This window comes from Schistocerca gregaria, chromosome 8, assembly GCF_023897955.1.
Source record: "Schistocerca gregaria isolate iqSchGreg1 chromosome 8, iqSchGreg1.2, whole genome shotgun sequence".
Classification (NCBI taxonomy): domain Eukaryota; kingdom Metazoa; phylum Arthropoda; class Insecta; order Orthoptera; family Acrididae; genus Schistocerca; species Schistocerca gregaria.
This window is the reverse complement of record NC_064927.1, coordinates 225,093,014-225,110,691: the sequence shown is the minus strand read 5'-3', so window position 1 is coordinate 225,110,691 and position 17,678 is coordinate 225,093,014. Positions and strand designations below refer to the sequence as shown.

The following is a 17,678-nucleotide window of genomic DNA, read 5'->3' as shown; positions in this document are numbered from 1 at the left end:
GCATACCAAAAGACATTACAGGAGAACTGCACAAGAAGCTTGTTGGATGATTATCGAGAGAAGAGGAGGATCGAAAAGATGACACATCGCCGAAAGAAAAGGGAATGACTAAGGCTGAAATAGAATGTATGGAATTGTCCAACAAGAAGAACGAAACAAGGAAGTTCTTTATACAAGTAAACAAGACAATTTGCTCCAAAAACCAGCTTGATTAGGGATGAAAAAGGAAACATAGTAAGTGAGAGTAAACAGACTCTGGAAAGATGGCAGAGATATTTTTAATGGCCTGCTGAATCGAGAGATAGAGCAAGCAGAGGATATCTATAATGACTGAGCAAGGATTGGATGATGAACAGCCACTGGATGGCCCAGGGTTAGAGGACGTTTAAAAAAAAAAAAAAAAACTTTAAGGAAACAGAAGAATAACAAGGCACTCAGCATTGATAGCATTCCTGCAGAGCTGCTAAAAATGTGGAGGAGCAACATTAGAGAAGTCTCTGTTTGCACTTATCACTCTCATATTGGAACAGGAAAGGATACCAGATGAACGGAATGAAGGAATATTATGTCCCATACATAAAAAAGGTAACCGAATGGAGCGTAGAAACCTCCATGCAATCACCCTCCTGAACCTGGGGTACGAGGTGTTACCTAATATTATTTTTGATCGGCTGCTCCCACAGGTAGATAAAGAAATTGGAATATACCAAAGTGGATTTCAACGAGGAAGGTTAACAATAGACCAGATTTTCAATGTGTGCCATATTTTGGAGAAAACTGTTGAATATAGAATTGGAACACATCACCTCTTTCTTGACTTTAAGGCTGCATATGACAGCATCAATAGAAACTAGTTGTTTCATGCCTTACAGGAGATGGGAATACATGGAAAACTCCTGAGAATGGTTAAAATGATGATGTCTTATGTAAGAAGCTGCATTCGAGTTAGAGAAAATTACTCAGACCCCCTGGAAATAAAAAATGGACTACATCAAGGATATGCATTAGCATGTTTATTATTTAATGTAGCACTCGAGAAGGTGATTAGGGAAGCAGGCCTACAGACCAGGGGCACTATCTTTTACAAGTCAGATTTTAGCATATGCAGATGACGTAGACATCATAGCACGAATACTACCAGCACTGAAAGAAGCTTTTACAGCTTTAAGCCAAGCAAGTAAGAATATGGGACTTATGATAAACGAAGATAAAACTAAATACATGGCCTGTGGGAAGGAATATCAACCCAATATACTGTCAACTTTGAGAGTGAATGGATACACATTTGAAAGAGTTGATAGCTTCAAGTATATTGGTTCCACAGTCACTTGCTTTAATGACATTTTAACTGAAATTAGGAGTAGGGTAATATCAACAAATAAGGCATATTTCACCTTAAGCAATTTATTCCGGTCAAGACTCCTCAGCTATCCAACAAAATTCAGTATTTATAAAACCCTTGTTTGACCAGTTCTCACTTATGCTTTGGAAACATGGCCCTTGACGGATTTGAAAGGAAAGTTTTGGGGGAATAATTGGCCCTGTGTATGAGAGAAAACAATGAAGAAAAAGGTACAATGCAGAATTTTACACTATATGTGCAAATGCTCCTGTAACAGAAATCATACAATCAGGAAGGATAAGATGAGGAGGTCATGTGGCAAGATTTGAGGAGTCTGGTGATAAAGAAGGTTCTCATTGGTAATCCGGGAGGACAAAGATGACTGGATGGAGTAGAAGAAGACCTACGGAAGCTCAGACGCAGAAACTGTAGGAGGGAATCATGTGATCATGATGGATGGCGGAAGCTCGTTGGGAAGGCCAAGGTTCATCCTGGACTGTAGTGCCACAGAAGAAGAAGAAGAAGAAGAAGGAGGTTTTCCTGTGTTGACTATGTGTCAACAGTCCGTTCTCTTTGAGGTTTCTCATAATATTTGAACACGATATACATGTTCCCAGATCCTACTAAGTATCATTGTTAATGATACGGGCCTGTAATTTAGTGGATTATTCCTACTACCTTTCTTGAATGTTGATGTTAACTGAGCAAATTTCCAGTCTTTGGGTACAGCTCTTTGGTTGAGTGATTGGTTGTCTATAATTGTTAAGTATGGACCTATTGCATCAGCATACTCTGAAATGAACCTAACTGGTATACAGCCCGGGCCAGAAGAACTGCTTTTATTACGTGATTTAGGTTGCTTCACTATTCTGAGAATATCTACTTGTACGTTAAGGTTGGTTGGTTTGGGTTATAAAGGGACCAAACTACAATGTCATCAGTCCATTTTTACTCATGCAAAGAAGACTCAAGTTACAACAATTCACAAAAGGAGTGGGGGAAAGGAAAAGGGCGAACAACTAACAGGGAACCACATGGAAAGATGAAGCGAAAGAAGCTAACTAAAAGGGGAAAACATACATTAAAAGGAAAAGTAGTGGAAGGTATTAAAATAATATAGCAGGTGGCTGAGGCTGGCTCATCACAAGAATAAAAAGGGATGAGCCAGACACTTTGCAATGCCCTAAAATATCCAGCCTAAAAGGGAACGCGAGATGAACATGAATAGGGACAAGAAGAATAACAAGGCAAAGAAAGAGCAAAGAAAGAGTAATGAAGTTCGTGTGGCTCAGACATCAAATACTATTAAGATGCCGCCAGCTCTTTTCCTTAAGCTGACGAAGATGAGGAAAACCAAGTTAACTGGGCATCGAAGACCAGTCCCAAAATGTGGTAAGTCTCCACTACGAGTAGTTGGTCATCAAGATAAAGTTCTGAATGGGGGTTGACATTACGACGACGATAAGAGTGCGTGACGCAAGTCTTGGCAGCTGAAAACTGAAAGCCATGAGTGAAGGCTACATCTGTGCCTTTTCTATGGCTCCCTGTAACAGGCCTTCAGCTGCACCAATAGAAGAGGAGCAGAAGGAAATATAAAAATAATCAGCATATAGGAGGGAAGATACTGAGGATCCTACTGCTAGTGAAAGACTGTTAACAGCAATTAAAGAGTGGGCCACTCAGGACAGTCCTGTGGGACCACATTCTCTTGGATAAGGAGCAAACTGTAGGAAGCACTAAAGCAAACTCGGAAAGTGTGGAGCAACAAGAAGTTTCATATAAAAATTGAAAGCAGACCCCAGAGTCCCCACTCATGCTGATTAGTGAGGATGTGGCGTCACCAAGTGGTATCATAGGCATTTGCCGGATCAGAAAGGATGACAATGTGGTGTAGTCACTGGGAAAAAGACTGATTGAATGGCAGACTCCAGGAGGGCCAAGTTGTCAGTGGTGGAACGTCCTTGGCAAAAACTCGGACAGAGCCAGAAGGCCCCAAGACTCTAGGAGCCAACACAACCAATGGCTCACCATACATTCAAGCAGCTTGCACAAAATGTTGGTGAGGGTGATAGGACAATAGCTATCTACATCTAGCGGATTAGCACTGCAACGATGATACTTTCCCACCATTGCAATGGGAATTTGCCATTACTCCAGATGAGATTGAAGACAGCAAGGCGATGGCACTGCTAATCCACTGACAGATGCTTAATCATTTGGAATGGATACGGTCTGGGCCAGGGGATGTGTCAGGACAGTCAGCAAGAAAACGGAGAAATTCTCACTCACTTAACATTACATGGCCCAGGCTGACGTGGAGCAAATGATAAGTGTTGTCGTTCTACCTGTAGGTAGACTCCTTCCGCATGGTGAGAGGAGCCAGTAGAGGCTCAATTCTTGATTTGAATTCGGGAATATTTACTTCAGTTTCTTTGGGAAATAAATTTTGGAGGGCTGTGTTTAGTAACTGCTTTGGCAGCACTGTCGTCAATAGTATTTCCATTGCTATCACACAGAGAAGGCATTGATTGTGTCTTGCCACTAACATACTTCACATATGACTAGAATCTCTCTGGATTTTTTTGCCAGGTTTCAACACAAAGTTTTGCCTTGGAAACTATTATACTCACACTGAAATCTGCGCTGAATTTCAAGCTTCTGTGAAAGATAGCACATCTTGGAGATTTTGGTTCGTTTAAATTTGGCATACTTTTTTCGTTGTTTCTGCAAATGTGTTCTAACCTACTTTGCGTACCAAAGGAGATTAGCTCCATCATCTGTTAATTTATTTGTTATAAATCTCTCAATTGCTGTTGATACTATTTCTTTGAATTCAAGCCGCATCTGGTCTACACTTACATTACTAATTTGATGGGAGTGAAGATTGTCTCTTAGGAACATGTCAAGTGAATTTTTATCTGCTTTTTTGTATAGGTATATTTTTCGTTTATCTTTGGAAGACGTGGGATTTACAGTATTCAGTCTCACTACAACTACTGTGTGTTCACTAATCCCAGTATCTGTTTTGATGCTCATTATTAGCTCAGGATTATTTATTGCTAAGACATAGTGTGCTTTCACAACCATTAACTATTCACATGGGCTCATGAATTAGATGCTTGAAATAATTTTCAGATAATTCATTTAGCACAATTTGGAATGACGTTTTAGAAATAGCTCCGGATTTAAACCTGTAGCAGGTATAAACTAAGGGAGTGAAAGGTTATTTACAATTTGTACAGAAACCAGACCGCAGTTATTAGTATCGACAAGATATAAAATGAAAGGAGTAGCTGAGGAGGCAATGAGATAGTGTTGCCACTTATCCCCGATGTAATTCAATGTGTACTTTGAGCAAGCTGTGAAGGAAATGAAAGAGAAATTTGAAAAAGAGAAAAATAAAAGCTTTTAAGGTCATCTGATGATACTGTAATTCTGGTCAAAGATGGCAACGTGGGCAGTGCCTTGAAAAGAGATTTTAAGATGAACAGCATAAAAAGTAAAATATGGGTATTGGAATATGATCATATTAAATCAGGTGATGCTGAGGGAATTAGTTTAGGGAGTGAGACACTAAAAGTAAACAATGAGTATTGCTATTTGGGCTGAAAAGTAACAATGGTACATAAGAGTCGATATAAAACACAGCCTGACAATAATAAGTCGGTCATTATTTAAGAAAAAGAGGAATTTGTTAAATCTAATATCAATTTAAGTGTTAGGAAGTCTTTTCTGGAGGTATTTGCTGGAGTGTAACCTTATATGGTAGAGAAACATACACAGAAAGCAGTTCAGACAAGAGGAGAATAGAAGCTTTTGAAATGTGGCACTACAGACAAATGCAGAAGATTATATTGTTAGGTTGAGATGGTGCTGTATCAAATTGGGGCAAATTGAAAATTATAGCATAACTTGACTAAAAGAAGGCATCAGTTGATAGGACATATCTTTAACAATTACTGTTATCGATTATATTCTCACCAACACAATACTGTGTCAGGCAATTACAATGTCGCAGTTTTGTGATCTCTGAAGTTGGCAGCAATCTGAAACAGAACAGCCAACAATAAGTTTTCAGGATGAGGCCAACATCCAACTTATCGCATCTTAAGTATTGCTAGTCTATTGTGGGCTCATAACATGCTAATCTGTGACTCATAACATGCTAATTTGTGAAGGTTACCAAATAATAAGTTCAGTATACAAATGGTCTGAGGTTTGCCCCACAATGTCAGTATTGGTTTCCAAAAAAGTTTTGATGATCACTGGCATACGTACACCATGATTTCTTTTGGTTCTACAAACCTCCAGATAGTTTTCTTAAAAAATTTCGGCATTTCTTAAACATTTCTCACATGGTAGTCTATGAGAGCACATAGGTGTTGACAGTCTGATAAAGAATGAAACTGTATGTTACAATACCAGCCCACTTCCCAAGTTCCAAGCATAAGTGAATGTTCCAAAATATCTTCTGAGCCCAATTTCTCAAAAAATTTGATCTCATTGTGTCCAGTACCTCAAACTGTTCTACTAATCAGCAAGTGGTGGGAAAACTAGATTAATTGGTCAACAACACACTGATGAAATTACTGCATTGATCAGAGGTAGATAACAGTTTTGCATGACATATGGAGTGTGGGTAGATAATCTTTGAGACTAGATATATCTGGGAGTCCCAAGTGGACAACTTGTCTTTCCAACGTGCAATGTGAAAGTGTGACCACCCATCATACTATGAATCTGAAACAGGTGATCAAACTAAACTTTCATCTATTACTGAAGGCATACTGAAACAGTTGAGTGTGTCATCCTGCCATGGTGGAGCAATGAGTGGCCAGAATACAATATTACATCTCACTTGTTCAGGAAAAATGACTGAGAAACCATTTTCAATTGTCAAGCATCCAAATTCAAGTTTCCCATGGCTGCGGACTGTAAATATTCTTACAGTTTGATTATATAAGAACATTACAAGTAGAATTTGTACACTAATGTCAGTAATCTTGAGTTTTGTCTGGAAAATGAATGTTTAAAATTTTAAACTGGTTGTTTCGTAAATTCTACTGTGCAAGTACGATGGTTTACTGCATACTGCATGGCTTTATGTGTCAGCTGGAAGAGAGAATGTCGCATCACCACATATTCCCCTGTTTGAATGCAACAGTAAATTTTCATCCTCAAGTTTACACTGCAGCTGATTTATTGCTACAGAGCACATTGTTCAGAAAACACATGGCGTTAAAAAAGAAAACTTGAAGTCGACTGAAACTACTTCTCTTGAAATCTCATGCTGTGTTGCATCATTCAGCTGCCATGACTACAGTTGTCTCTTGGTTATCTTAAATGCCAGTACACTCAAAACCCCAGTGAGATGAGAATCAAGTCAGCTGTATTAGGGGTCCACAAACAATGAGACAGAAACTTCCTGGCTGATTAAAACTGTGTGCCGACTGAATCTCGAACTCGGGACCTTTGTCTTTTGTGGGTAAGTGCTCTATCATCTGGGCTACCAAAGCACGAGCCACGTTCCATCCTCACAGCTTTACTTCTGCCAGTACCTTACCTCATTCACTTTTCATTGATTCCTAAGATTCTTTGATTAGTTTTTTAGCCTCAGGTATTTCAAGTATTGAAAGGAAAACAGTTGGCATAATCACATTATACAAAACTCAAATTCATTAAAATATTTATTGTAATCTGTATAATCAAAAAATATTTAAGAAATATAATAAAAAGTTGGACGGATTTGCAAGCTCATGATATACACAAATGTGATATAACACATCAATATTTTACTGGACATGTAAACTTGTCACTTAGATATACTCTGACCAGTCATAATAATGAATTAGTTAAAAAATAGGGACATAGTAGCACATAAAACACAATAAAAAGTGCAGATTCTCCAGTTCAATAAAAACAAACAGATTCAAACAATGCTATACAGTTATTGTGCCAGCTACATGACTGACATGACAATTACTTTAAATGCTGCACAGCAAATAACTCCACATGACCTTTTACACACAACAATATTATTTGATACATGTTCCATCCCCAATTATTACGAAATAACCAAGAATACTGATGATAACTAAATACACTGTACTAAAAAAACTCTGTTTTAATACTGAAATGAATCTTTTGGTACCTCACAATATAATATTTATTAAAATAGAAGGAGCTCCTCATAGCAGGAAGTAAAGATTAATAGTCTTCCACAACAAAAATATTTTTTTTCTTTCTTTAATACTGCCGAAGTCCACACAGCTACCTTTCCAAGTTTCTGGGTTTTGCTACCAGATTAGTTGTCACTTTTCTTCTATGATACTTCCTGACAGATGAACATTGTGTGCCAGATTCAAACTCTAACACAGAACAGTGCCTTTAGCAGGCAATGCTCTTAATGACAGCCATCCAGGCGCAACTCACAACATTACTTCTGCCAGTAAGTTGTGAGGGTGAATCACAAGTTGTGCCCCGACAGCTGTTCTGGGTTTGGACCAAGGCTGGCACACAGTTTTCATTCAGTGGGATGTGTCAAAACAAACTGAAAGGTTCGTCCTTCCATGATATTCTCACAACTTCTCTCGTTGTCTTCATGAGGTGTCATGTGCAGAGTTCAATGCTTACCATCTGGACTCCAACAAAACTGTGGACAGGACACCACCACTCTAGTGATATTTACAAGCACTGTCAAAGAATAAAAATCTTACAGAATTTAAGGCCACTTCAGAGGCTGCAACTGACACCTGACAAAGACATTTAGGGAGGTTGTCAAAATCTTGTTGAAGGAGAATGATAACATTAACTCTGTTGCAAAGCCAGGAACTTGGAAATCATTAATTATAGTGCAAAAGTTTAAATTCTGTAATATACCACATTTTTACTGATTGGACTGAAATTAGTATAAATGCACAAAGTCTCTGTATGACAAATCAGTATACAAGTAGATGGCATTGCTGACCAGTATTTGACATCGTGAGGCAGTATTATATGTGTACCAAAAATGCAAATTTAAAAATAGAAACAATAATGTCTAGTTTTCAGAACTGCTAGTACTTCGTCAAGGAGAAAAGAGGAATACCTTGGACGCTGACGAGAAAGAGGTGCAGGTTACACAGCCCCCAAACTGGGACATCTGTCAAAGTTACATGCTCCTCCTTCCAACCTTCCCCAAGCTACCCGTCTTTTCTCCCACAGAAAAGGACAACAGTTATGGTGGCTAAATGTTATTTTTACTTCCTACATTCAAATTTATGTATCAGCAGTATTTTAACTTTCCCATCTTAAGTGTAAGTGTTGGTCAGTCGTTCTGTCTGCCTGAAATTTAACAGTTTTTTCAAGCGAACTTTCCTTTTGATCCAATTAATCTCACTTTTATAGTATCTATCAAAAATATACACTGTCCAGCTACAGTGAAGCCGTAAGTGACTTATAGATAAGACAACTATCACTTTTAAAATCACTGTTTGTATGTGAAATATATGAATAATCTGTGAACACAGTTTTTCTTATGACAATGAACTGTTCGACGGCAATAGAGAAGACAATAACATTTCTAGTATTATACTGTAAAGTGAAGACTCGCAATCACGATACATTCTTCCAAAACACAAATGAGATTCAAGAACTTTTTCTTTGCGAGTATACATACATTACAATGCTGTCAAATTAAGTACTTCTCACAGAGGAAAAGAATCTCATGACAACAGGTGAAATAACAGAAACATTAAAGCCTGCCTTTTTTTTTAAACTGAATTCATAGACAAAATCTTTCAAGTGCATTTGTGGTTTACAGCTGCACATGTTTTATGACAAGTAGTGCAAAATGCTGGCATGACACCAAAAACTGCACTTATTCTTCAAAACTGATGGGTAAATATGACCAAGTTATGTTCTAAATGCAAAAATCTTAAACTACTGACAAATGGCATCACGCAAAAAATAATATTTGTAAAAATAATGTTTGTTTATTAGCAGCGCTCATCACGTGTGAATTATTTTGTAGAAAAGTGGGACCATCCACATTGCTAATTTCAATTCTTTGTCATTTTATGTCAAGTCCTGTCTACATATTTCAAAATCCTGTTGCCGGAGCTGTTGAGACTGTGCTATGGGGTGTCGTTGGTCGAGATCCTGCTATGGAGTGGGTAGTAGACGCATTCAAAGATGTCATTGTGCCCATCTAAAAAAAGAAAATGAAACATTCTTCAGCCATAGTACAATTACATTTACAACAAATATCACAATAAAATTGAGGTATTATTTTTCACATTTGCACACAAAACAGTGCATAAAAACATCCATGCAGAATAGTGCAAAATTGAAGAAGAGATTAAATGCAGCAGGTCATTATTACATGCACCAACCCTTGAATTTTTAACATACACGAAAAGCAGCATTACAGGCTAAAAATGTGTACAGAATATTAAAAACCAATTTATTTTTTAGTATGACACCAGTAGGAAGTGAAACATCTGTCACAAAAATATGCCGCAGTCCTCGGTTTAAATACCAAATACTAGATGTCACCATCAAAGCAAAATGAAGGTGTGAAATAACATAATTATTTCTTAAACATTTGGAATATTCTACACTTCTGACTATACACCATAACATCTCTGGAAATGCATCACAGCTACTAGTATTTGCTTGATTGTTGTGCTGATCAACAATTACACCAAACCTTACACATTTCAAACAGACAGACTAATGTTGACTTACCATGACTACTCGAGTGTAATAACTTGAAATGCATACCAAGTTAATTGCCGAAACGCCAGTGGAGAACATACTGACCTAACTTGTGAACTATTTCTGATCAAATATCATGAAACTTGTGGCATACTTTCGCTACCAGCTACTTCCTGCACAATGAGTAAATTTCTATATCTAAAAACAACTAATTGCACTGCTACATAAATGCGTTTAGCTAACAGACTTACTTTTCAAGTGCCCTACAAGATAGTACCCAAAACTGTTCGAAAGCATAATGATTCCATCCATTTGTGTTCTTTTAGCTGAAAAAGCTGTAGGTAGTAGCTGTACAATACGCATTGATAGATTAGAAGGAAATACTGCAGTATAAATGGACAATGAAAATTGTAGCACAACCACATTGAAATAATCTCTATGCAACCATTGAGAGCATTGCAAGTTTTATATTACTGCCTGAATAGTATTTGCACAAGATAATGTCTGTAGAAACCTGTTGCAATTTTTGTTTTGGCAGCATATATTTACAGATATTGTGAACACATGGTCAGATCGCACTGTGATATTGCATGAGACATTGACATATACAAGTGCATTTGAAACTGAAATTTTGATATTTTGAAAATTGTTCTCCTTCTTCACTTTCCTTGGCTGTTCCTGTTTCTATGGAGTCAGCATTGTTACACGAGGTTCGACAAATGTTAATGACAGTTTGAAACCAGATGCCAATTCTGATGCCACCACTCCTTCGGGATGGAGTTTGTGTACCGTACCTCATCTGTCTGCATTTAGGATACATCTCGTGCTGAAGTGTCAGAACATTTTCTAAATGTTTGTGTAGTGTATATCTGAGGTAAGACATGAGTACCAGCCCGATATTTACCTAGCTGGATGCGGGAAACTATCTAAAAATCATATACAGGGTGTTTCAAAAATGACCGGTATATTTGACACGGCAATACAAACTAAACGAGCAGCAATAGAAATACACCATTTGTTGCAATATGCTTGGGACAACAGTACATTTTCAGGCAGACAAACTTTCGAAATTACAATACTTACAATTGTCAACAACAGATGGCGCTGCGGTCTGGGAAACACTATAGTACGATATTTTCCACCTATCTACCATGCGTAGCAATAATATAGCGTAGTCTCTGAATGAAATTACCCGAAACCTTTGACAACGTGTCTGGCGGAATGGCTTCACATGCAGATGAGATGTACTGCTTCAGCTGTTCAATTGTTTCTGGATTCTGGCGGTACACCTGGTCTTTCAAGTGTCCCCACAGAAAGAAGTCACAGGGGTTCATGTCTGGCGAATAGGGAGGCCAATCCACGCCGCCTCCTGTATGTTTCGGATAGCCCAAAGTAATCACACGATCATCGAAATATTCATTCAGGAAATTAAAGACGTCGGCCGTGCGATCTGAAAAATGGGCCAATGATTCCTTTGAAAGAAATGGCGCCCCAGACCAGTACTTTTTGAGGATGCAGGGACGATGGGACTGCAACATGGGGCTTTTCGGTTCCCCATATGCGCCAGTTCTGTTTATTGACGAAGCCGTCCAGGTAAAAATAAGCTTCGTCAGTAAACCAAATGCTGCCCACATGCATATCGCCGTCATCAATCCTGTGCACTATATCGTTAGCGAATGTCTCTCGTGCAGCAATGGTAGCGGCACAGAGGGGTTGCCACGTTTGAATTTTGTATGGATAGAGGTGTAAACTCTGGCGCATGAGACGATACGTGGTCGTTGGTGTCATTTGGATCGCAGCTGCAACACAGCGAACGGAAACCCGAGGCCGCTGTTGGATCACCTGCTGCACTAGTTGCGCGTTGCCCTCTGTGGTTGCCGTACACGGTCGCCCTACCTTTCCAGCACGTTCATCCGTCACGTTCCCAGTCCATTGAAATTTTTCAAACAGATCCTTTATTGTATCGCTTTTCGGTCCTTTGGTTACATTAAACCTCCGTTGAAAACTTCGTCTTGTTGCAACAACACTGTGTTCTAGGCGGTGGAATTCCAACACCAGAAAAATCCTCTGTTCTAAGGAATAAACCATGTTGTCCACAGCACACTTGCACGTTGTGAACAGCACACGCTTACAGCAGAAAGACGACGTACAGAATGGCGCACCCACAGACTGCGTTGTCTTATATATCTTTCACATCACTTGCAGCGTCATCTGTTGTTGAAAATTGTAAGTACTGTAATTTCGAAAGTTTGTCTGCCTGAAAATGTACTGTTGTCCCAAGCATATTGCAACAAACGGTGTATTTCTATCGCTGCTCGTTTAGTTTTTATTGCCGTTTCAAATATACCGGTCATTTTTGAAACACCCTGTACAAGCTGATCAGCTCACCAGCCCTCATTACTAATACATGAGGTCGATTCAATTGGATGTAGGTTTGCCTATCTGAATCCCAGAAGTGGTGCAATAATATGTTCGGCTATCCAGATGAGAATATGTGTATTTCGAGAATTGTTGTATTACAAAAGAAAAAAGAAAGTTGTACATGAAGTTTCTATTATATCACATGTAAGGTCTCTATTTTTCTGATTTTGCAGCTGCGGACCCAAAAAAGGAGAAAATTAACTGTTAACTTGGCAATTGTGATGGTATGTTTAGGAGCATAACTTCTGCCTAACCATGCAATCAAACTAGAAATTATTGGTCACTGAGCCCATAATAAAGTGCTATCGGTAATGGTGCACTTTTTTGTTTTGTGGAAATAGGCTGTCTTATTGGAGATTAATTTGTCATGTGTTACCTAAATCTGTTTAGCAGTGATTTTTATTTCTTTTTGTATGGTGCCCCTTGACGGTGAGAGAGTGGCCAAACACTGTTCAACTGACCTGTCAAAATGCCAGGAAACTGATTTTATTGCATGCTTTAATAACTTATACCACAGGTTGGCACATCACAATAGTACAAACAGTAATTCACATCTCAAACTTCTCTCATAATAATCGTAAAATAATGAACTGGAATTTTTTAAGCTCTTTTCATAAAACACACATATTAATATGGAAAAGAGAATAGACAATTGAAAATTTCTCTGTTGGTTTCTCTGGATAAACAGGACATGCATTGCAGGTTTCATGTAGTCACTTAAGAATAACAAGTGCTCCCACAGTTTATGCAGTTCATTGATGAACTCTAAGTCACATGCTAAGCTGTATGCCTTGGTGCTGTAACTATGAAGCAGCCATGAAAAGCAGATGTGCAAAGATGGTGGCATTTTTTGATGTGAAATCAAGATATGTAGGACTTCTAAGTGACTGTCAAACAACCATAACAATATAAATAAAAAAGATTCATCCCAAGTAGAGCACATCTCCTCACTCCAAAATACACTAATCACACTTTTCTCACCAAAGGATGTAGCACTGCAAGGCCATTGGTAGACTGGTGATGAGATGTATCAGCGACATCACTCAATGGTTCAAATTATTTTGCTACAATGTGAATGCTTTCATTAATTCAACGAATACATCGTCCGTCCCGTCTTTCACAGAATTCCATTTTGTAAGTATAATGTTGACTTTGAATTTTGAAATGGCAACAGAGAGAATACAAGAAGAATAACAAATGATTAACATTTAATATCCATTGTAGCAAGCAGAAGAAATTTTGCTTGAAATGGACCACAGCCGAAATCCCAAATTTTGAAATAAACAATCAGATGCAACTAACTAGAATGTTAGTCAAGAAGCTAAATTGTGTGGCTGTCACTAGAAGCATTCATTCACATAAATCTTTTTTAAGTGTGGAAAGAGACAACTAGTAATATCTTTCACTACATTATCTGACACCACACCAACATCATTATACTTCTGCAGTGTAATCTGGAGGCTAACACAGTGCATTGACTTTACACAAGAACAACCATTTCAATAACTCCTGAGAACTCTAATTTAAGCAACATTCTATCTGTTACCACCTAAGAGCTGCTTTGTTAATCAGTATTTCATTTGTTTTCATTTTTTGGTCTACCGATCTGTAGTTATTCCCCCCCTTCCCAATTCTGAGCTAGCTGACCACATTTTCAGAGCTGATTATAGGTTTTCAGGTTTCTTTGATATACATGTTGCATCTCAGTGTCAAAATCAGCAAGTCGTCACCCCATTCTGTTACTCTCAGCATCCGCTTCAACCCATCAGATATCAACATTTATTGAGATTATAGGTGAATTATGCTATTTTATTGATTAGTTATTTTCCTTCCTAATCAAGTGCCATCCAATATAGATTGACTTGCAAATTGGTATTCTTTTACACATACAAAGCATCTAGTGATCTGTACCCTGTCTTGTAGGGATTATATTAACGCAAAACTATCATCACTTTAGCTGTGAATTTGGGGATTCCAAATACATGTGGTGGCATAAAATTTTATTGAAAAGTTAATTTTTGTGGAGATAATCATACCCACTGTTGAAAAAATAGAGGTCATTACTGAAATGGGGTTGCTGCCATTCCAATTTCACAGGTGACATTTTACTCAGGTCCTCTACAGAAAGCGACAAATTGATACAGCATGTACTTCCAATCTCCAGGAACTTGAACTTTTCAGCACTTACACATACTACACATAAATAAACTTTCCAGATCTTTCTATCCAAGTTTGCAGCCATTTTATGGAGATATACTTCCATTTATCATGTTATGATATTTTCACCTGTAAAATCGATGTCTGTTAAGTGATATGTTTCATCTGGAATGCCAAAGTTAAATTTGGTCACTGTTCTTGACATAATAATCTCCGTAGCAACAAAAACCAAGAAGCACGATAAAGAACTATAACTTTTTCCTAACGGTAAAGAAGTTACAGCTGACATATGCAGTCATTATACAAGTACTGGAGTTGAAGTATACACACCTAATGACATCAATAATGATAAAGTGCCGCGTGCCATGGAATTTTAATCCCCACCAGACGTCATGGACGTCAAAGACTCCTAGAGGTCTCTGCACCATCGCACCATAAGCTGTGGCGGCGCGCGCCTCCTGGCCCGCATTTAGTGTGAGGGCGCCACAGTGGAACACGTGGTTCCGGCGGCCAATAGTGGCGCTCCTGATAGAGTACTTAAGTGCCTGTCTCTCGTTCAGACAGCCAGTCTAACCTTGCGTACGTCTCTGGACACATCGCCTCACCTTAGACAGCTTATTTACTTTCTTGTTCTGTGTTACGGGTGGACGTGGTTGTTAGGTTTTCTTGTAACTCCGTTGTTTCGATCTTGTTGTTCGTTCTGTCCTTTGTTGGTCGTGTCCATCCTCTTCCATTGTGTTGTTGTTCATGGGCCGCTCCGCGGGTCCTGCCACATTTTCCGTCACTTCAATCCCCCCCCCCCCCCCCCCCCCGAATATTCCAGTCGGCATTACAACTTTTTGGCGACGAGGTAAACGGCGGTCGTTGTTGGTATGGAGGCAAAGTTGGTCTACCTGCTGGAGCAACAGCAGCAGCTCATGCAGAAGCAGCAGCTCCAAATAGACATCTTACAAAAGTCGCTGCAGTTGCTAACGGACAAAGTCGATGCTCGGGACACGTTACCACAACAGCTTCAGAGTCCTCGGGTGTCTGATGCTTTCCCGCGTCTGCCGTCATTTCCACCCTTTAATGACGCTAAAGAGGACTGGGAAACCTACTTACATTGGCTGAAACAACATTTCACAGCTTTCTAGGTCATGGAAGACTCCTTGCAGCGGTCGCTGTTTTGTCTTGGGCCTCCCCGGACACGTTCTTTGTTCTCCGCAAGTTGGCACTGTTGTCCAATCCTGTGGCTCTCTTTTTCCAGGAGATCTGGCTTTTGTTGACAAACTATTATTCCCAATGTTACAATGTTGTCGCCTCTTGGCTGGAGTTCCAATAGTACCATAAACAGCCTAGTCAATCTTATCGTTCCTGGGTCACGGACTTGCAGGGTGTCAGCCGTCGATGCAATTTTTCGTGCACCAATCAGCAGGGTAAGGCTTCATATGCGGACTCCCTGATCCGGGATGTGGTGGTTCAGCTGGGTCCCAATCCTGAGGTCTGTACTGCAGCATTGAAACTCTAAAACCCCTCCTTGGAAGAGATTCTCCGCATTGCCCACTCCTTTGAAATTGCTCAAGCAGCTAACGAGCTTCTTATGGCGTGTGCACAGGTGGCGGCGATCGCGGCGGGTTCCACCCTCGCAGCGGCGACATTGCCCGGCCGACGGAGGTCAATGCCATCGGGACTCCTCGTTGTTCGACGTCTCTATGGCATCGGCGGCTTCGGTCGCCCCTAGTCGCCGGTCCACTTCCATCTTGTCCACAGTGCTTTACTGCCCATTCGCGGGCTGACTGTCCCCACCGCTGGAAAACGTGGACGCCATGTAACAAGAAGGGCCACATCTGATCGGTTTGTCGTAGTTGCTCAACTCGCTCTTTCCAGCCCCCTCAAGATACAGTCCATGCTCTGCAATCGGTCGTCCCACAGGATGACAGTGCGGAAGCTTTTCCTCATGCTCCGCATTTTCATTGAGGATGTCAGTTTTCAGGACAACAAAGGGGCCACCGTCTCCCTTATTAATATGGTGACATATACCCGGCTGGGCACTCCTGCATTTGGCTCTCCTGTGTTTCACCTTCCTCTTGCCATCTGGTCACCTACGGAGATGGTTCCATTCCCCTTCGTGGGCAGTTCATCGTCTAGGCGACATACAAGCGTTCCCCGGCTCCTAACCCTCTTTGTCGACCATCCATTGGCTTCGAATATTTTTGGCCTGGATGCGTTTCAGTTGTTTGACTTTTCAATTTCCGATGAAGTTAAGGTCATTTCCATGGCTGTTCCCTTTCAGGACTTGGAAGATCTGTGCTCTGCTTTTGCGTCGTTGTTTGCATCAGATCTCGGATATGCTTCCAGCGTTCAGGCGCACATTACCCTACAGCCGGATGCACAGTCTCGCTTTTTCCGGGCCCGGTCCCTTCCAGTGGCCTTACGGCCAGTGGTCAAGCAGGAACCTGATCGGATCCAGGCCACTGGCATGCTGGAGCCTGTAACTTACAGTGCGTGGGCAACATCACTGGTGGTCATACGAAAACCCAATGGGTCCCTTCGGCTGTGTGGGGACTTCAGCGCTACAGTCAATGCTCAGTTCCTCGTTGACACTTACCCAAAGACCTTGTGAAGCTTGCCAGGGGAGAGTATTTTTCCAAGATCGACCTGGCTGAAACATACCACATTGCCCTTGGATACTGAATCTCAGAACATCTTGGTTCTCAACACGTCTTTTGGATTGTGTAAGTACAAGCGCCTTCCCTTTGGTGTCACTTCGGCACTGGCCATTTTCCAGTGATTCCTGGAGCATCTTACACAGCCTATCCCTGTCTGTGAGAATTATCTGAATGACATCTTGGTCACCGGGCGTTCCCGCCAGGAACATTTCCAAAACCTCAGCGCCTTATTTCACACTCTACAGTCTGCTGGTTCATGCTGTTGGCTGGGCAAGTGTTGTTTTTTTTCAACTGGAAGTGGAATACTTAGGCCACTGGCGCAGCAGAGATGGCATTCGCCCTTTGGGTAATGATGTCGCGGCCATGGAGGCCCTTCCTCGTCCCAAGGACTTATCTGAACTCCAGGTGTTTTT

The 17,678-nt window shown here is 40.3% G+C and overlaps 1 protein-coding gene across 2 annotated transcripts in view; it reads right to left on the bottom strand.

The window, feature by feature from the left end:
* Positions 1-7,011: 7,011 nt before the first annotated feature.
* Positions 7,012-17,678, bottom strand: part of LOC126285391 (uncharacterized) — a 33,269-nt gene continuing 22,602 nt past the window's right edge. Inside the window, exons 6-7 of one of the 2 annotated variants that reach the window (XR_007551637.1) lie at positions 8,678-9,530; positions 7,012-8,567 (exon numbers count right to left, since the gene is read on the bottom strand). Coding sequence is in view for 1 of the 2 variants with exons in the window: in XM_049984735.1 (XP_049840692.1) it covers positions 9,423-9,530 (108 nt within the window). In the remaining variant the exon portion in view is untranslated. Of the gene's footprint in view, positions 9,531-17,678 lie in introns of both variants that reach the window. The other variant, XM_049984735.1, reaches the window with a different exon arrangement.